The sequence below is a fragment of the Podarcis gaigeae genome, assembly GCF_964106915.1.
Source record: "Podarcis gaigeae genome assembly, chromosome: 13".
NCBI classification, from domain to species: Eukaryota; Metazoa; Chordata; class Lepidosauria; order Squamata; family Lacertidae; genus Podarcis; species Podarcis gaigeae.
Window position 1 is genome coordinate 7,251,841 of NC_139689.1, and position 20,456 is coordinate 7,272,296.

Sequence of the window (20,456 nt, forward strand, 5' to 3'; positions counted from 1 at the left end):
ATCAGCCATTTTCAGCATGTCCAGTGGTCAGGGATGATGGGATCTGGAGTCACAGGCAACCTGGAGGGCCACAGGTCCGCCACTCCTCCTGCCTAAACCCCTTGAGGTTTTATTCTGAATTGATTTTAGAATGTATTTCAATTAATTGATAATGATTTTATGTAAACTGTGTTACTTTTACTGTTGTTAGCTGCTCTGAGCCCGGCTTCGGCTGGGTAGGGCGGGATATAAAAAATTATTATTATTATTATTATTATTATTATTATTATTATTATTATCTGCATGAATCAGCCATTTATTCTGGACAGGAGTGGATGGTGATGTACGTGATTGGAAGAATGCATCTGACTGGCAATGATATCTAGTCTTTCTCTCCCTCTCTCTCTCCCCTTCTCTCTCCCCCCACCTTGCCCCCCATGCACCCAGATCCACCCAGATGGGGTAGCTGTTCCTTATGGGCAACACAGATGAGCAGCACCCCCCGCTGGAGGAGGACTGAACTGCGGGGCTGAGCGATGGCCAGTTTCCTCCAGCTCCTGCTGGCCTGGTTGGGAGGCTGCGGCTGTGCAGGCCGCCTCATGCCGCCCAGCCAGGGGGCCAGAGCCGGGTCTCTGCGGGGGAACGTGTCTCAGCGCTGGGAGCGCCCGCTGATGAGGTCCCGTCGCAGCTGGGTCTGGAACCAGTTCTTCGTCATTGAGGAGTACGCCGGACCAGAGCCCGTCCTCATTGGGAGGGTGAGCTGCAGGATGGCTTGGCCCCACACTGGCCGGCGTGGAGGGCTGAAGAGGCAACGAGGGGCAGCCTGGACCTAGGGGGTGCAACCCTAACTTCTGCAAAGGGATGGATCCTCATTGGTGGGCCCACCAGACCTTGCGACATGGTTTGCAAGGCCGGTTCAGCCAAGCTACCTGCCCTACATCATTTATGTGTGGGGCAGGTAAGAGTGTGTCTCAGCCCAAAGGATGTTTCCTGGGCACAGCGGATCAGCTGACTGCAATGCCGCTTTCAAAGTGCCAAGCGAGGGAGACAGTGCGGAGTAGTGGTTAGAGCGCTGGACCTGGGTTCAAATTCCTCCTCAGCCATGAAGTCCACTTTGGGCCAGTCGCTATCTCTCAGCCTAATCCATCCCACAGGGTTATTGTGAGGGGGGGAATGGAGAGGGGGAGACGTATGGGTGCTACCTTGAGGTCTCTGGAGAAAAGGTGGGAATTCAATAAGATTTCCCGCAGCACTGTTTCCGGCAGTGCTTTGAACTTCTGACAGAGACTTGTGGCCACGAATGAGGAATCTGCGGCCCTGCAGATTTTGCTAGGACCCAGCTCCCATAAGCCCTGGGCAGCATGTCCAGTGGTCAGGGATGATGGGATCTGGAGTCACAGGCAACCTGGAGGGCCACAGGTCCCCCACTCCTCCTGCCTAAACCCCTTGAGGTTTTATTCTGAATTGATTTTAGAATGTATTTCAATTAATTGATAATGATTTTATGTAAACTGTGTTACTTTTACTGTTGTTAGCCGCTCTGAGCCCGGGTTCGGCTGGGTAGGGCGGGATATATATATATATATATATATATATATATATATATATATATATATATAAAATTATTATTATTATTATTATTCCTCCTTTCAGGCTCCTGCCTCAGCCCTTCTCCTCTCTCCCTCATTCCTGGACCCTCCTTCCCTAGGCCCTAACAGCCCACCCCAATATTGCGGAGTTTTGCGTTTGGAAGCAAGCGCTCAGGCCTTTTTTTCAGAATTCTCATCTGCACAATAGCTTCCTGGAACGGACTCAGGGAAAATGATGTCTAAAAAAACAACAAAAAACACACACAAAAAATTTCCCCAGACAACCAGACTGAAAGCCATTTATTGCACACAGGATGCAGAAACAATATAATATTCATTTCTGACTGGCTTTCAGTCAAGATGTCCCTGGCTCGAATGGCACCTGAGCTGGGAACTAATTTAGATACGCTGCATTTATCAGCCTCAAAGCGCAGTACAGTAATAAATGAGCAAGTTGGCAAGGCAAGATTCTCGCACTTGAAGATGTGGGCACACAAGATATATTGTACCTTGAACACTGGATTATTGTACATGAAAAAGCAGTCTTGCTGGTTAGGCCACCTCCGCCCCATACTGTCAAAGTGTTATGATACCATTTTAAACAGGTGTGGCTTCCCCCAAGGAATTATGGGAATTGTAGGCGGTTACAGGTACTACAATTCCCAGAGTTCCTGAGAAGAGAGATTGGTGGTTACGCCACTCTGGGAAATGTAGCCTCGGGAGCGGAATAAGAGGTCTTCCGAACAGCTCTCAGCACACAGGATTCTTTGGGGAAAGCCACGGCTGGTATAAAGTTTTATCATAGCACTTTAAACATAAGGTGTGAAAGTAGCTTTAGTAACCTTGGCCACCTGCCCAGCCCATCACTTTGATTGGAGCAAGTCAACCAATGGTAGCCAGGGAACGCTTGGCATTAGGGCAGTTCAGCCAATCACCGCCAGCGGTTTCATTGCCGCTGCTCCCACCACCTCCACCCAATCCCTTACATTAGGACAGCGTTCATCGCCCTGGTGCCCTTGGGAGGTTTTGGACTACAGTTCCCAGCAGCTCACCTGTCGTGTATGTTGAGATCTAGTTGAGATTCCCCTGTTGCAGGGGGTTAGACTAGATGACCCTCCGAGTCCCTTCCAGCGCTACAGTTCTGATTAATTCGGGTCCCATTAGCCTCAGATGCGCTCCAAAACTCATGGTTGGCAAAGGCTGTGTTAGGGTTATAGATTAAAACATATTTTTTTACAGAGTTCCATGTCTCAACTCTCGTTTTCCTCTGACAGCTTCACACCGATGTGGACCGGGGCGAGGGCCGCATCAAGTACGTCTTGACCGGAGAGGGGGCCGGCACGGTCTTCGTGATCGACGAGAAAACGGGCAACATCCACGTCACCAAAACCTTGGACCGGGAGGAGAAATCCCAGTATACGTTGCTGGCTCAGGCTGTGGATCGGGCCTCTAACCGGCCTCTGGAGCCGCCGTCTGAGTTCATCATCAAAGTCCAAGACATCAACGATAACCCACCGGTCTTCCTCCATGGCCCTTACCACGCTACTGTGCCCGAAATGAGCAACGTGGGTGAGTTCAGTGGCCTGACTAGTGGCCCTTAGCTGACCCATTGCAGAGTACCCTTTTTGATAAGATTTTATTGGGCCTTTTCCTAATGCAATAAAAAAAAACAACCCGCCAAATTTAAACAAAAACAGAAACAGAAAAAAGACGAAGTCGAATGCAACGTCCTCTCTCACAGGTGGATCTTAACCCTTGTCTCACACAGGAAGAGGTGGGCCCTCCAAGCTCTCAGCTGGGACCTTTCCTTTCTTCTCCCTGTCTCCCACCCTGCTGCAGCTGACACTCTTTGGGCTGGAAGGGCAGAAGGCATGGAAAACGACAGGAGACAGAGCCAATCTTAAGGCCTCCTCCACGCCCTAAAGTGTTGCGATGCTGCTTTAAGCAGTCATGGCTTCCCCCAGAGAATTCTGGGAGCTGCAGTTTGTTAAGAGTGCCGAGAGCTGTTAGGAGGCGCTTATTCCCCTCACGGAACTACAATTCCCAGAGTTCCTTGGGAAGAGGCCTTGAGATCGGTAAACCACTCTGGGAAGTGTTGCTTATGGGGGAGAGAGTCTTCTAACGGCTCTCCTGACTCTGAGCAAACCAAAGTTCCCAGGATCCCTTGGGAGAAGCCATGACTGGTATCATAACACAGAGCATGAGTCCTTCCTGAGTCGTACAAGGGGCAACACAGAGAATAAGGAGGAAGAGGAAGCTCACAGGCAGGGTCCCCCTCTGGGCTGGACGTAAGAGCATGAACAGCTCAACGCCACTGCGTGGCAAGCTTCCCACAGGTGTGGGGTTGGCCTTGTGTAAATATGGCAGACCATGCACTGTTGCCTCTTGCATCTTCCTGCATCTGGAACATGTCCATGTCTGGACCCCTCCTTTTATTGTCTTCTTGCTTCCCCACACAAGAGAGGAGGGGAGCCATGGGATGGGAGAGGGCTGTTGCGCCCGAATCTTGCTTCCATGTTTCCCACAGACATCTGGTTGGCCACCGTTAGAACAGGATGTGGGCCAACCAAAGTAGTTCTTATGTCCGTATGAAGGAATCTGGAGGAGGGAAGAGGAGCCTGCAGAGTCTCAGAAATACAAGTTCCTCCCCTTCCTGTTTCTTCCTGGGGGGGACATTATGGGGGGAGATTGCCCATTTTGCTGGGTGCTCCAATTCCTCCTCCTCCAGGCTCACAGAGAACACAGAGGAAAAGTTTGAGGTGAAATTGCGGGAGCTATTCTAGATGCCCTCCTGAGCCACCCAAATATCTTGGGTTGGCCCCGTGTGCTTTTAAGTGTGTGAATGGCATCCCCAGATGATGATTCAAATCAGAACCATACTTGAAGCCAGGATGCACTCCTCACATGACATTATCCTACCCCTGAGATGCCAGATTTCCTGCTACACACCATGCCCACCAAAGTCCTGCAGGACCTGACCCTCCCTGAGGCTGGTAGCCCTTGATAGCCCTCTTCTCCATGAATTGTCCAGTCCTCTTTTAAAGCCATCTGAGTTGGTGGCCATCATTGCTTCCTGTGGGAGAGCGTTCCATAGTTCAACACTGCACGAAAAAGTTCTTTCTTTTATATACAGTGGTACCTCAGGTTAAGTACTTAATTCGTTCCAGAGGTCCGTTCTTAACCTGAAACTGTTCTTAACCTGAAGCACCACTTTAGCTAATCGGGCCTCCTGCTGTCGCTGCGCCGCCAGAGCACGATTTTGGTTCTCATCCTGAAGCAAAGTTCTTAACCCAAGGTAATATTTCTGGCTTAGCGGAGTCTGTAACCTGAAGCATATGTACCACTGTATCCTGAATCTTCCATCATTCAGCGTCTTTGGAAGTCCATGAGTTCCCATGTTCCACATCTCTTCCAAATCAAAAGTCAGAAGTGCATGTTGACTTTTCGTATGTTAAGAGGACGAACTGCCCAGCCTCAGATAAATCTACCCGCTCTGTGTTTCTGCAGGAGTTGTTGATCTCGGCATGCCTCCTAACTGGAAGCAGACGAGGCCTGCGACTCATAAAGGGAGGTAACATGTAACCCAGGCTTCCTCAAACTCGGCCCTCCAGATGTTTTGAGACTACAATTCCCATCATCCCTGACCACTGGTCCTGCTAGCTAGGGATCATGGGAGTTGTAGGCCAAAAACATCTGGAGGGCCGCGTTTGAGGATGCCTGGTGTAGCGTCTTCTCAGGGCAGGCAAATCCACTATGGCTGCGTACACTCTGTTCCTTTAAAGCACATCTGAAGGACATTCTTTCCCCCAAAGAATTATGGGCCCTGTAGTTTCTTAAGGGTTGCTGGGAACTGTAGCTCTGTGAGGGGTGAGCTGCGGTTCCCATAATTCTTTGAGGAGAAAGAATGGGCTTTGAAGGCAAAGTATGTGCACAGCCTGTGCCTCTTTATTGGGCCTGATTGAACGCTTGAGTCACACCCCATGCTGGCTCACAGCCGAAATTACCTATTCCCCTGCGGAGGCTGAGTAGAATGAGACATGGCCAGGGTGGTGAATCATACAGAGACACAGCAGGGAGCCTCCCTTTATGGGGTGAGTACTTTGGGAGGAGGGTGCAGACAGGTACTTTTGATGATTTAATAGTAACTTTTCAGGGTTGCGGGATTGGGAACGACAGCAACCATGCTGCAGCCTGCCAGAGCTTTGCGTCTGCAAGCAGGACTCTTGTGAAGAGGCTTGGAGGAGTTCTCATCTAGCATTCTGTTTGGAGATGCTCCTTTTTTATATTGTTATTTTGGCATTTTACAGTTTGCTCTTAATGGAGAATACATGTTGGATTTTTATGGCTGTTTTAAGATGCTGTTTGCCTCCCTGGGGGGCTCTTTTGAGCAATTTTTAAAACGTAAGCCTGGCAGGTAGTGCAGGTGGTCTTCCTTATTTTTATATTTTTAAAAAACTTATTTATGGTACCTAAGATGGCTTTCAGGTTTTTTTTGGTGAATTCTCAACTGTGCCGGGTTCCTGCTTTTCAAACGCCTTACGACTTTGCTCTTTTTGATGGGCCTCCAACGAAATAGCAGCGCTATGGCCAAGACGGAAACTACGTCTCTGTGCCAACAAGACCCTTCTTGAACTCTGACATGCGGACTCTCGCAACCAGTATCCTCAATAACCTGTGTGTGTTTGGTTTTTCTTTTTTCTGTTAATCTGCCCCGTTTCTCCAGGTACGTCCGTGATTCAGGTGACGGCCCACGATGCGGACGACCCTGCCTACGGGAACAGTGCCAGGCTGGTCTATACGGTACTCGAGGGGTTGCCATTCTTCTCCGTCGACCCCCAGACGGGTACACAACGGGGAGGAGGGGGCAGGTTTGGGGGTGGGAGGGCGAAGGTGCCAGTGTCGCCCCATTGCGAAGGGAAGAATGCGGCAAGAGGCCATTGTTGTGCGCAAGTGGGCGGATTTGTGATTTGCCGTGGAATGGCAGATTGGCTTGGAATCACAGAGATGGTCATCAAAGCTGATGATGGAGAAAGCTTCTTCAGCGGGGAGTGAGACACTCCCTTCCTTGCATTTTGGAACAACTGGTTATTAATAGGCCACCCTTTCTCAGCTGGGCATCCTCCAGATGTTTTGAACTGCACAACTATGCCCTCCATATTTGGAGGGTGCTAGGTAGGGAAAGGCTGAAATAGGCCACATTTTAATGCTTGGGAATGATAAAGCCCCTTGCAGATGTTCTTTTTATTGGGCGTTTGTTATTTCAATACAGTGTACACCTGCAAATATTTTGGGTTGACGCCCTGCCTCGCTTCCAACCAGCGCGTGCCCTGTAACGTCCTGCCGAAATCCTGTAGCTTTACATACCACCAATGCCCTATTAGTGGGTTTGTTTTTTTTACTTCCTTTTGTCGTGTTGCTGCACAGGAGCTCCCTTCCAGAAAGAAATAACGTGGTTAACATTGGGGAAGCATCGCGAATAACATAGGATGATGTGGTGCCAGTCCACTATAAATCCTTACTGAGGCACTATTATTGCATCAGTGGCGCATTGCAGAGCACACCTGCAACACGGCCCCCTCTCCAAAATCTGGAAGGGCTCATAGACAGGCCCTCAAATCCAAGCCTATGCAAGTGTGTGTGTGTGTGTGTGTGCCATAAAGGTAAATGTACCCCTGACCATTAGGTCCAGTCACGGACGACTCTGGGGTTGTGCACTCATCTCGCTCTATAGGCCGAGGGAGCCAGCATTTGTCCGCAGAAAGCTTCCGGGTCATGTGGCCAGCATGACTAAGCCGCTTCTGGTGAACCAGAGCAGCACACAGAAATGCCATTTACCTTCCCGTCGGAGTGGTACCTATTTATCTACTTGCACTTGACGTGCTTTCAAACTACTATGTGGGCAGGAGCAGGGACCAAGCAATGGGAGCTCACCCCGTTGCAGGGATTTGAACCGCCGACCTTCTGATTGGCAAGCCCTAGGCTCTGTGGTTTAGACCACAATGCCACCCGCATCCCAACTAGTGTGCCATAGGGGAGGTTTAAAGGTGCTGTCATGCAGCCTCTGAGTTGCCGCCTTCTTCTCTGCAAGTCTATCCAATCACCAGTGACTCATCCCACCAACCTCCATCTGTTTGTCCAGCTTCATGGTCATGTGAACAACAACCTCTGAATCTATTGGGTCGGCCACCTGTCTTTACATTCATCCAGATCATCTGACCAGCCCTGCTTGGCTTCATCTGTCACTTCCTGAAGTGTAGGTGTGTGGCCCTGGGTGCCCATGATGTCTGCTCTGTGTGGTCTGCCTTACAGCTGCAGTCAGTCATTTCAGCTCAGCAGTGATTTCAGCTTGTGGAAGCTAGCCAGGGCTGCATACCTAGCCTAGCACCCCATCCTTGTCTCTAGTGAAGTGTAGGTGGGTTCCCACAAGGCAAGACACAGTGATAACAGCAAGAACCTTTATTGAACTACATTGCTGGGAAACCGAGGCAAAGCAACTGCCTATATACATTTCTGAAAGCCTGGGGCCACTCCCAACGTGATTGGCTGTCTAAACTTCCAAACTGCGAATCATGACTCAAGAGTTGAAGGGCCAATGGCAGAGGCCCAAATCCTGTAATGTTCTGCGATTGGACAACATGTATCGAATCAGAACATGGGAGCTCAGAATCCTTAGTCCAGACTCAAGCTCAGGCCAACACAGACCACTGAATACATAACATTTCCTTCCCTTTAGGTGGAGCTAATTGAGAGGATGGAAGGGAAATTTGCAGGGTGGGAATCTATCATCTGTCTGTCTGTCTGTCTGTCTGTCTGTCTGTCTGTCTATCTATCTATCTATCTATCTATCTATCTATCTATCTATCTATCTATCCTGGTCCTTCACCCACTGCTCCTTTTGCCACTCTCTCTCTCTGATACTTCTCCTCCTTCCTCCTGCGTTTTAGGTGTGATCCGGACAGCGACCCCCAACATGGACCGGGAAACCCAGCAAGAATTCCTTGTTGTGGTTCAGGCCAAGGACATGGGGGGGCATGCCGGGGGTCTCTCAGGAAGCACGACCGTCACTGTCACACTGAGCGACGTCAACGATAACCCGCCTCGCTTCCCTCAGAGTAAGTTGGGAAGGGGTAGTCCGCATCAAACCTTGGTTCTTTCTATGGATGTGTCCGTATTTTCATGTGCAGGGCAGAAAGGCTGGTGGGGGGGGAGGCTGTGGACAGGACATGCCAGCCACTTTACAGTGGTACCTCAGGTTACATATGCTTCAGGTTACAGACTCTGCTAACCCAGAAATAGTGCTTCAAGTTAAGAACTTAGCTTCAGGATGAGAACAGAAATCGCACAGCGGCGGCAGCAGGAGGCCCCATTGACTAAAGTGGTGCTTCAGGTTAAGAACAGTTTCAGGTTAAGAATGGACCTCCGGAACGAATAAAGTACTTAACCTGAGGTACCACTGTATTGGGGGAACAGAGGATTTTAGAGGTTGACCAGAAACTTCAGATTTTAACAGAAAGCTGGGATTGGACCTGAGTTTGCAAAGTAAAGCAAAGCAAAACCCACAAAAGAAAGCAACAATTCCTAGCTCCCTAGCCACTTTTGCTACTCGTTTCCATGTTAGTTTGCTAGATTTGAGCCACCAGATAGCTCAGAACTAAGGTCTTGCTAATCGAAAACGTTGGATCTGAGCTGTCTACCAGCAAAATTGTCTTGCTTGGTTCTTAACTTTGTTAAGGAGAGGCAAGATGTTTCTGGGACAGGTTTTGCAATCTAATTGGATGTTTTGTTTACGGTTTAGCCTCAGAGCCTAGCATATTAAACGTTTTTAATGTAACCACACACAAAACTGCAAAGAAACGCGGCTCATGCACTCACAAGGAAACCTGCGACATCCTCAGACGCTACGTTATCCTTGACGTTAACGATTGTTGAAAAATATGTAACAGGCGAACAAATACTGTAAATGTTTTAAGAGCGTGATTATGAATTAATGCAGGATGTTGCAATGTCTTCCTTTCATATTCATGATGTGTGAAGTCGTAGGGGAGAAGGAAGATCAGGAAAGGAGATGACGTTTCTTGAATAATGAAATCCGGCCGGTCTGTTCATGGTAGTCCACTCACCCTTTCCTGCTTCTCATGTAGTCCCAGTTTAGCGGGGCAGAGGACGGAGCAGGGCTGCTTGGAGTACAGCAAGGGTGAGCACACTGTACCTTTAAAGCATATTCAAAGCACATTCCCCTCAAAGAATTCTGGGAGCTGTAGTTTGTCAAGGGCTGCTGGGAAGTGTGACTCGGTGAGGGGTAAACTGCAGTGCCCAGAATTCTCTGAGGAAGGGGAACGTGCTTTGAATGTGCTTTCAGGGTACAGTGTGTGCTTAACACAGTCCGAATCAGTGTCTGCCACTTTGTAGTGTGTAGATGGGGTGGTGGTGTTAAAATGACTCAAGTTAGAGGCGGCACATTGAAGCAATGAATTCAAGTGACAGGAAAGGACATTCCGACTCAACATCAGGAAGTGCTTTCTGTCAATAAGAGCTGTTTGACAGCGGAACGGTCTCCCTCGGGAGGTTGCAGACCCTCCTTCCTTGGAGGTTTTCAAGCAGAAGTTGGATAGCAATAATAATAATAATAATAATAATAATAATAATAATAATAATAATAATAATAATAATAGGCTGGGTTTCCCCAGCCCCTCTGGGCGGCTTCCAACCGAATATTAAAAACAATACAGCGTCAGACATTAAAAACTTCCCTAAACAGGGCCGCCTTCAGTTGTCTTTTAAAAGTAAAATAGTAGTTTATTGCCTTGACATCTGCTGGGAGGACGTTCCACAGGGTGGGCGCCACCACCAAGAAGGCCCCCTGCCTGGTTCCCTGTTACCTCACTTCTCGCAGGGAGGGAACCGCCAGAAGGCCCTCGGTGCTTGATTTCAGTGTCCGGGCAGAACGATGGGGGTGGAGACGCTCCTTCAGGTATACAGGACTGTCTGTCTGTCATGGATGCTTTAGTTGAGATTCCTGCATTCCAGGGGGTTGGACTAGATGGCCCCTGGGGATCCCTACAATTCTGTGATTCCATGACTCTATGATTGGGTAGTCTTCAACAGAGAATTGGTGTCGTACGCACTGTGCATTTAAAGCACACGCACACACACACAAAATCCTGGGAACTGTAGTTTAAGGGTGCTGGTAAATGCAGCTCTGTGGGAAGTAAATTACAGTTACCAGGATCCTCTGAGGCAGGGAGGGATGTTCTTTTAATGTGGGCTGTGTACACATCCTCCTTCTGCTAGTGTAAGGATTTATGCTCGCTCATGCAGCAGAAATCCCCCTGTGTCGCCTGTCTCCACATTCACTCTGAAAGGTTCGGGCAGCCCTTAGGATTTAGGGTGCTGGAGATGCAAAGAGGTTGAGGGAACGTTCTTTCACATGTGGTGGACTTGTAAAAGGGTAAAAGAGTATTGGGAAATGATCCATAACGAATTGGGGGAAAAAATGTTTAAAAGTGTTTTTCCAAAAAACACACACACCCCAGAGTCCTTTTTGTTGGGGATAATTCAGACTGAGATTCCCAGGTGTCAAAAAAGGTTATTTATGCATGCTACTATTGCGGCATGCATAAATAACCTTTATCAACAACCTCAGATATGCAGATGACACAACCTTGATGGCAGAAAGTGAGGAGGAATTAAAGAACCTTTTAATGAGGGTGAAAGAGGAGAGCACAAAATATGGTCTGAAGCTCAACATCAAAAAAACGAAGATCATGGCCACTGGGCCCATCACCTCCTGGCAAATAGAAGGGGAAGAAATGGAGGCAGTGAGAGATTTTACTTTCTTGAGCTCCATGACCACTGCAGATGGTGACAGCAGTCATGAAATTAAAAGACGCCTGCTCCTTGGGAGAAAGGCGATGGCAAACCTAGACAACATCTTAAAAAGCAGAGACATCACCTTGCCAACAAAGGTCCGTATAGTAAAGGCCATGGTTTTCCCAGTAGTGATGTATGGAAGTGAGAGCTGGACCATAAAGAAGGCTGATTGCCGAAGAATGGATGCTTTTGAATTATGGTGTTGGAGGAGACTCTTGAGAGTCCCATGGACTGCAAGAAGATCACACCTACCCATTCTGAAGGAAATCAGCCCTGAGTGCTCACTGGAAGGACAGATCCTGAAGCTGAGGCTCCAAGACTTTGGCCACCTCATGAGAAGAGAAGACTCCCTGGAAAAGACCCTGATGTTGGGAAAGATGGAGGGCCCAAGGAGAAGGGGACGACAGAGGACGAGATGGTGGGACAGTGTTCTCGAAGCTACAAACATGAGTCTGACCAAACTGCGGGAGGCAGTGGAAGACAGGAGTGCCTGGTGTGCTCTGGTCCAGGGGGTCACGAAGAGTCGGACACGACTAAACGACTAAACAACAACAACTATTGCGGCCCGTGTTTTGTTAGCCCAAAATGGAAAACGAGCAAGTTCCCAGCTAAAGAAGAATGGCAACTTAAGCTGACAGAATATGTGCAGCTTGCAGACTTAACATATAGAATAAGAGAACAAGAAGAACATACGTTTAGAGAAGATTGGAAAACGTTTATTGAATATATGGGGGCAAATTGTGTTCACTTGAAAGCTTTGGCAGCATTAAGGTAAATTCAACTGTGTGAGTAAGTTTTGACGGATGTAATAATGGGATACTGAATGGTTTAGTTTCCGTAAAATAGGCAGGGATTTATGATATGCAAAATGAACCGTGGAAAGAGAAGAAGGGAAGTCATTGATGTTTTAAGGATGTTTAAATGAGTATTTTAAACTGTAAAATAGAAAATTTAATAATAGATAGATAGACAGATAGATAGATTTAGGGGGACATAGAGGGAGAGGAGTGGGGAGGTTCTGCTGGTTAGCCAAAAGTCCTTGCTTTGTTGGCTGCCGCCCATTCTCTTGCATACACACGCCTGTTTCTCTGCACTTCCTTCCCATTCCCCAGGCTCCTACCAGTTTTCTGTGGTAGAGACTGCACCTCCCGGCTCTGCCGTGGGGCGGTTGCGAGCGCACGACCCCGACGAAGGGGAGAATGCTCTGCTGGCCTACAGCATTCTGGATGGAGGAGACGGGGCCGAAGCCTTCGCTATCCACACCGATGCGCTGGGGCAGGATGGGATCATCACAGTGAAAAAGGTTGGTGGAGGCGCCCCGAATCTGGGGGTACCTTGGAATTAGGGGGCGCTGATCCTCATTCCTTCCTCCCAGGGACCACCCCCTCCATTTGCCCTGCAGGCAGCATAAGATGGGAGCTGTGGGTTCTGAAGGATTCAGCAAGTTCATGGAGGGAAAGACCACTGATGATGATTTTATCTATTGAATTTATATGCCACCCTATACCCGGAGGTCTCAGGGCAGGTCACAGAAAAGATCCCTATATATAAAATCAAAATAAGAACAATAACACCCCCCTCACATTTTAAAAGGGTATATTATGTCAATCAGGTCAACCAAAGGCCTGGTTAGAAAGGAACGTTTTTGCCTGGCACCTAAAGGTGTATAATGAAGTCGCCAGGCGAACTTTGCTGGGGAGAGCATTCCACAGATGGGGAGCCACTGCAGATAGGGCCCCGTTCTCATGTTGCCATCCTCTGGACCTCCCGAGGCGGAGACACATGAAGAAGAAGAAGAAGAGTTTGGATTTGATATCCCGCCTTTCACTCCCCTTCAGGAGTCTCAAAGCGGCTAACAACCTCCTTTCCCTTCCTCCCCCACAACAAACACTCTGTGAGGTGAGTGGGGCTGAGAGACTTCACAGAAGTGTGACTAGCCCAAGGTCACCCAGCAGCTGCAGGTGGAGGAGCGGAGACACGAACCCGGTTCCCCAGATTATGTGACTGCCGCTCTTAACCACTACACCACACTGGCTCCCTCAGAAGGGCCTCAGAAGGTGATCTCAGGGTCCGGGTAGGTTCATATGGAAAGAGGCGATCCTTGAGGTATTGCAGTCCTGAGCCAGCAGACGACTTTTATGTTCTGATGTCCTTTAAAGCAGTGGAATAAGTCCTAATGTCCCAGCAAATGTGGTCACCAACAGGATGCTCAGGAAAGTGGGGTTGATGAGACCTGGAACTGGCTGCTAAACTGTCAGCCTGGACTGAGCGATACTGAATGCTCAGTAGATGATGACTGACAGAGGCTTCCAGCCTTGCACCTTAGTTGTAGCTCCACAGTCTGCTTTTCTTATTTCCCTGACCCACACTAAGAAGTGACCCAGACTTTCACTATTCCGCTTCTGCAAGCATCCCCATTGCCGTCTTTTGACACGGGTCTCCCCGTCCCATAGAGCTCCCCTCCCTCTTTCCCTCCAGTTCCCCGCTCTAACTTGCCCAAACCCTCCCGCAGCCCCTCGACTTCGAATCGCGCCACTCGTACACCTTCCGTGTGGAAGCCACCAACACCCTCATCGACCCCCAGTACATCCGCAAAGGCCCCTTCAAGGACATGGCCACCGTCCGCATCACAGTGGAGGACGCCGACGAGCCCCCGGCCTTCTCCCGCTCCGACTACCACCTCGCCGTCTACGAGAACAGCCCCCCGGGGACCCTACTGGGCAAGGTGACAGCCGTGGACCTCGACTCCCCCAGCAGCGCCATCCGGTAACGGCAAGCGGGGGGCCGCAGGAGCGGGGGGGGGGGACTGTGCGGATTAGCATCTGCCTGCCTTGTGTGTGAAAGTTACAGTTGCTCCATTTGTACCTGGTTGCCACGACAACCTGATGCCCCAGGTTCCCCCCCCATCTTCTAGATACTCCATCCTGCCGCACACGGACCCCGAGCGCTATTTCAGCATCAACCCTCAGGACGGGACCATCCTGACCTCTGTGCCTCTCGACCGGGAGCTCTTGCCCTGGCATAACATGACCGTGGTGGCAACAGAACTTGGTAAGGGACGGGTGGGTTTGGGGAGGGCCAGGTGGGTGGCTCTGGGATGCGGTGGCAGGGCTTGGGGTATTCATTTGCGGGTAGGATTCCCCCCCGTCGACAGACACCGCAACCAATGCTTTTATTCCGCAGTGTGCAATATATACGCCTATTTCCCAATGGGCAAATATTTACTCATTGTCTCTCTCGCTCTCTTTTCTCTCTCCGTGCATCGTTTTGCATGCGGCTGCCTGCTCGGGATGCACTTCCTCCTTTGCGCCACCTGCCTCGCGCACTTTGCTCCTTTCTGCCATCTTTGCCCCATGTGGCTCCTGACTTGTCGTGATCACTGTGCACGTCTGGCGTGGCGGCGATGCACTCCTCTGCGTTCCAATTCTGTGGCCTGCGCACCTCACTGGCTCCCTTGTTTTTGCATGGTTGTATACGCCGGGCGCAATGTGGCTGCTTGATCGCGTGCATCTCCCTACCCCTGTGTAAATGCGGCACACCATGCGCTGGCGCCTCCCTCTCCTTGGAACTTATGGGGCTGTGTGTGCACGCGCTCTAAAATGCTGTATTCGCATGGGTTCCAATTTCTGTTCACCTTCCTTGTGTTCATTTTTGTGCAACCTCCTAACTACCCCACCTTATGGTCCGCCTGGTATGCGCTCCTATGCCCCCTCTTTGCCTGCTGTAATCTCTCTGATCCTATGGCTTCGTATGCACACTTGTCACACGGAACTGCCCTGGCCTGGGGCGGCTGATCTGTACGGTTTTTCCCCTTTTGCAACTTTAACATTTTTTAATTTGGGGGATCCTGGTGAATTGCCTGTTGCTTGTCCCTCATTGTTGCCTGCATTCCATTCCTGGCATGTCCCGCGTGGCTTTTCCTCGGCCGCCCCACGCTGTGTGTGGGCTGTGTGCTTCTCCCCATCCCCCCGCTCTTGCCCCCAGACAGCCCCACACAGGCCTCCCACGTCCAAGTGGCCATCCAGATTCTGGATGTCAACGACAACCCACCCCAGCTGGAGCACAGCTACGAGCCCTTTGTCTGTGACAATGCTGCCCCCGGCCACGTAAGTGCTACCTGGGACCTGCTACGGGTAATAACGCCCACCTGTTTGGCTATTGGGGTGGAGCTAGGTGGCACATATTGTTATAGGAATGTATTAGATAAAATGTAAACAAAATATACAATAATATGAGTACATTCATTTGTAAAAAAAGGAATATACAACGGAATAGACAGGAAGTCCAATGTGTTGGTACGTATATGATTTGGGGGGGGTTGTCTTTGTTTTTTCCCTTTGCTTTTCTTTTTTCCCTGGTATATAAAGTTTGTATATAATCTCGGTATACATGTTGGAAAATATAATAAGCTCTGTAATGTAATATGACAATGCTTACCAATGTAATGTAAGAATGTTAATAAATAAATAAAACGGGGGGGGGGTGGAGCTAGGTGAGGAGGCCGCAGCTTGGCTCCTTCACCCCTTTCCTTTCCCCTTCTCCCGCTAGTTGGTGCAGCTGATCCGAGCGGTGGATCGAGACGAGGACGGGAACGTGAGCCGCATCATAATCCGCTCCCCGCTTGGGGCCAGGGACCCGAACGTCACTGTGCGAGACAACAAGGGTGAGGAATTGCTCTCAGGTGTGGCTTTCTCAAACGTCCCAGGCGGTTGGCAGGCAATCTCAGATAAAGCTGGTCATCTTGTCCAGTGGCCTGGGAGGTAGTGGGATAACCTGGGGGGGGGGGCGCTAAGAGGCAAGGGCTGGGGGGCTGGTTGGTGGTGGTGGCAGCTGGAGGTGTAAATGACAATCAGACCTTGAAACGCTGGTATCCCTGGATCTAGTTCATCAACTTTGCTGAATTAATTAAACTAAATAGTTTTAATTGGATTTTGAATACATGTGCAATGAATCGTTACTGTTTAATTTTATTGTGTTATTATCTTCCTTAGTGGGTCGTGCCGACTGCTATTCTGAACGGTGCTTTTTGTAGGGCAGGGGACATTGGGCATGAGTTTATGGAACCAAGGAGGGGGGTGGTTTGGGAACCACGGATCTCGACTCATTTCAGAATGGTTTCAGGTCTGAATTGGCCTTGAGCTCTTCTAGGAGAGGGAAAAGGGGACTCCACAACTGCAACCTTGCTTCTTTTGCTTGATCTCTCTGTGGCTTTTGATACACCATCAACCGTGGCGTCCTCTCTGTGGGATGGGTGTTGGGGGCACTGCTTTACAGCGGTCCCAGCCCCCCCTGCAGGATCATCTCCGGAGAGTAGCATTGGAGAAAATGCTCCTCAGCCTTGGCATCTATGTTTTGGGGTGCTGTGGGGCACTCTTTCCCCTAATTCTACTTAGCATATGAAACCCTTAGGAATGCTCATCAGGTGATTGGTACCTACAGTATGTAGCCTCTGAATTGAGAATGGCCAGGCAGGCTCTGAACCACCATCTGGAGGGCTGGATGAGTGCCAACAAATGGAGCTTAAACCCTAGAAGGACAGAGGCCCTGTGTGCGAGTGCTGCCCAGGTCCAGAGCGTAGTTCAGTTACCTGTTGCGGACAGTAAAGGAAGGAACAGGTACATAGCCTGGGGCTGCTGCTGGATCCATCTTTGTCACTCAAGGCACAAATGGCACCTGTGGCTGTTACGGTTGTTGTTTGTCGCTAATTGAATTTCTGTACCACCTTTCGTCTGAGGACCACAGGGCAGTCTGCAATATGAAAACACGCAGAAAACATACCATAACAACAAAGGGAAATGATAACCTTGACACACAGCTTCAAAGACCATAGATTGTTTCATTAGCCAAAGTCTAGGAGTACCTTTGACCACATTTGGTTGCAGCTGCTCCTCGACTGACATAGCTTGGCTGCTGTGACTTTGGCGCTGAGAACCTCAAGCCTGGATTTCCACAAATTGGTCTCTGTGTGGGGCTTCCCCTGGGAGGGGCAGCCGGCGCAGGATACAGCAGCTAGGTTGACCCAGGGCATCCCATCGACACCTCTGCCGCACAGGCTGCCAACACAGGCGCAGTTCAAGGTTTGCCTTTCGGCATTTAAAGCCCTGAGCAACTTGACTGCGGTTCCTGCACTGCAGGGGGCTGGAATAGATGACCCCTGGGGTCCCTTCGAACTCTACAATTCTGTAGTTCTAACTTGAGACCAATACAGTAGTACCTCGGGTTAAGTACTTAATTCGTTCCGGAGGTCCATACTTAACCTGAAACTGTTCTTAACCTGAAGCACCACTTTAGCTAATGGGGCCTCCTGCTGCTGCCGCGCCGCTGCTGCACAATTTCTGTTCTCATCCTGAAGCAAAGTTTTTAACCCAAGGTACTATTTCTGGGTTAGCGGAGTCTGTAACCTGAAGCGTATGTAACCTGAAGCGTATGTAACCCGAGGTACCACTGTATATCCGAGGGACCCCTCTGCCTAGCAACTGCGCTTCTCAGATGGGGAGTTGCAGAGAGTTGTGTGCTTAGCCTGTAGTACAAACTAGGCTTTTAGTGTTGCAGCTCCAGCTCTCTGGGATCAATTACCAGCTGAAATAAGACCATCGCCTAGTGCCAGGATGCTTTGGTGCCTACTGAATCCATTTTAGGAGCGCTTTCCCCAAGGGGTACCCCAATCATTTATGGAATATCAATTTTATAGCTGAGAAAATTGCTTTGTTTCTGAAGTTTGTAGGCTGGCCTTACTGTTTTGAAGGGTTTGTTGATATTATGATTTTCAGAGCTCTCTCTCTCTTTCTCTGATTGTGTGCCTTACATCGCTTTATGCGGCGGTCTATAAGTTTGTTCCCTAACCGCCTTTCATCTTTTCCCTCCCCAGATAACTCTGCCTCCTTGCTACTTCGTGCCGCCCGCCTGCCCACACAAGGCGGGTCCCTGCTGGTGCCGCTGGAGCTGGTGGACGGGGGCCCTCCCACCCGCACAGGCTCCCCCACCCTGACCGTCAGCATCTGCCGGTGTCGGCGCGATGGGGCCATGCACTCCTGCGGGGCCGAGGCCCTGGGCTCCCCGGCAGGCCTCAGCACGGGTGCCCTTCTTGCCATCCTCGCCTGTGTGGGCACTCTGCTTGGTGAGAAAGAGCGGGGGCTGCACTCAGGCGGCAGAAATGGGGGCTGCGAACTGGGGAGGGGGGAGGAATTTGATTCTTTCCGCACTCCAGTGAGAAGATCGGCAATTCACACTTCTGCACCAATACGCAAACTGAAACATAGCTAAACTTCAGAGTTCACGCGTTTCAGAATTTTGTGATGCAGTTCGCCGAACAAACATGTTTATGTCAGCAGGAAGTGTGCGTAAAAACGTTACTGCAAATTACGTACAGAAATGCATTGCGTTGGGGGGAAATTGCTTGCGAAATTTTGCATCTTAGCTAAAACTGTGTGCAAGAGCGTAATTATGGGAAATCTGTGCTAGAACAAATTTTCGCAAGGATTTTTTAAAATTGCAGTTTACTGCAGAAATGTGGAGAAGTGAATTTAAGAGCGTTTTTTTTTTTAAAAAATGAGTAACTGCAATTGGACGATTTGTCCATCCTCACCGAAAACACAGACAGGGCAGGGGTAGATTTTCAGAATGAGTTGGAATCAATGATTCCTGGAGATCAAGTTTCAAAACTAGGAAGAGGATGTTTATCTAAATCTGTAATGTTTATCTAAGGATGGATCTCGGACAACAACAACAAAAACCAACAGCTTGAAATGTGAATGTGGGCTTCTGTTAACAGTGCCAGGGGTTGAGACAGAGTCCTGGGGTCAAGAGCAAAGCAGTAGAGTGAGCCACTGTTGTGGTATTCCAAGAATGTGGGCCTTGCAGATCACAAGCTCAGAAAGAGTCTGCGAGCAGAGGTTGGGCGCCAAGGATGGGTGTCAAAACTGAGCAGAGGACCTCTAGAAACATGGAGGGTGGACTTTTTTTAAAAAAAACTTTATTCCAAAACTGAAAAAGAATTACAAACATCAAATTCAAAATCCATATTCGTTTTGTAACAAGCCTATTACATAATTAACTAAATTAAAGGTAAAGGGACCCCTGACCATTAGGTCCAGTCATGACCGACTCTGGGGTTGTGGCGCTCATCTTGCTTTACTGGTTAAGGGAGCCGGCGTACAGCTTCCGGGTCTTGTGGCCAGCATGACTAAGCCGCTTCTGGCGAACCAGAGCAGTGCAGGAAACGCCGTTTACCTTGCAGCTGGAGCGTTACCTATTTATCTACTTGCACTTTGATGTGCTTTCGAACTGCTAGGTTGGCAGGAACAGGGGCTGAGCAATGGGAGCTCACCCCATTGCGGGGATTCAAACCGCCGACCTGATCGACAAGTCCTAGGCTCTGTGGTTTAACCTACAGCGCCACCGGCATCCCTTGACTAAATTAAAATATACCTAATTGCTATAGACTTCCCTTTGCTGTATATAAATGCAGCGCAATTAGAAATATTATATTAGAAATTTTTATAAGTTCCCCTATACCCCCCCACTCCCCTTCACCCATGTGTGATCTCAATATTTTTTTACTTCTTCCATCTTGTGTTGTTGTAATTATGGAGGGTGGACCTTTGAGAACTAGCCTTTTCTATCTCCACTGAAGTGGAGAACAGCTCTGTTGCACCCAGGTCCTCCTTGCGGGTTTCTGGCCGCTGTGAAAACAAGATGTTGGACTCGAGGGGCCATTGGCCTGGCCTGGGAAGGCTCTTATTGTGTTGTCCCTCTGATTCCACAAGAAGCGTCCAACAAGGTGTATGGGTGTCTGTGTGGTGATGAAAGCCCTGCTGTTTATTGTGCCTTGCTAACGCCTGTCCTTTTCCCCCAGAGAGCCAGTGTGGTGTAGTGGTTAAGAGCGATAGACTTGTAATCTGGTGAACCGGGTTTGCATCTCCACTCCTCCACATGCAGCTGCTGGGTGACCTTGCGCCAGTCACACTTCTCTGAAGTCTCTCAGCCCCACTCACCTCACAGAGTGTTTGTTGTGGGGGA

The 20,456-nt window shown here is 49.5% G+C and overlaps 1 protein-coding gene across 4 annotated transcripts in view; it reads left to right on the forward strand.

Annotated features, from left to right (window-relative positions):
* The window catches only part of CDH24 (cadherin 24), a 34,585-nt gene that overhangs the window by 12,437 nt on the left and 1,692 nt on the right, over positions 1-20,456 (forward strand). For 3 of the 4 annotated variants that reach the window (XM_083706674.1, XM_083706676.1, XM_083706675.1), the window contains exons 2-11: positions 427-734; positions 2,843-3,137; positions 6,292-6,411; positions 8,513-8,680; positions 12,551-12,741; positions 13,951-14,204; positions 14,353-14,489; positions 15,423-15,544; positions 15,987-16,101; positions 18,307-18,555. In XM_083706674.1, the coding sequence (XP_083562800.1) occupies positions 516-734; positions 2,843-3,137; positions 6,292-6,411; positions 8,513-8,680; positions 12,551-12,741; positions 13,951-14,204; positions 14,353-14,489; positions 15,423-15,544; positions 15,987-16,101; positions 18,307-18,555 (1,870 nt within the window). In that variant the 5' untranslated portion in view covers positions 427-515. Of the gene's footprint in view, positions 1-426; positions 735-2,842; positions 3,138-3,586; positions 3,905-6,291; positions 6,412-8,512; positions 8,681-12,550; positions 12,742-13,950; positions 14,205-14,352; positions 14,490-15,422; positions 15,545-15,986; positions 16,102-18,306; positions 18,556-20,456 lie in introns of those variants that run through there. The other variant, XM_083706677.1, reaches the window with a different exon arrangement.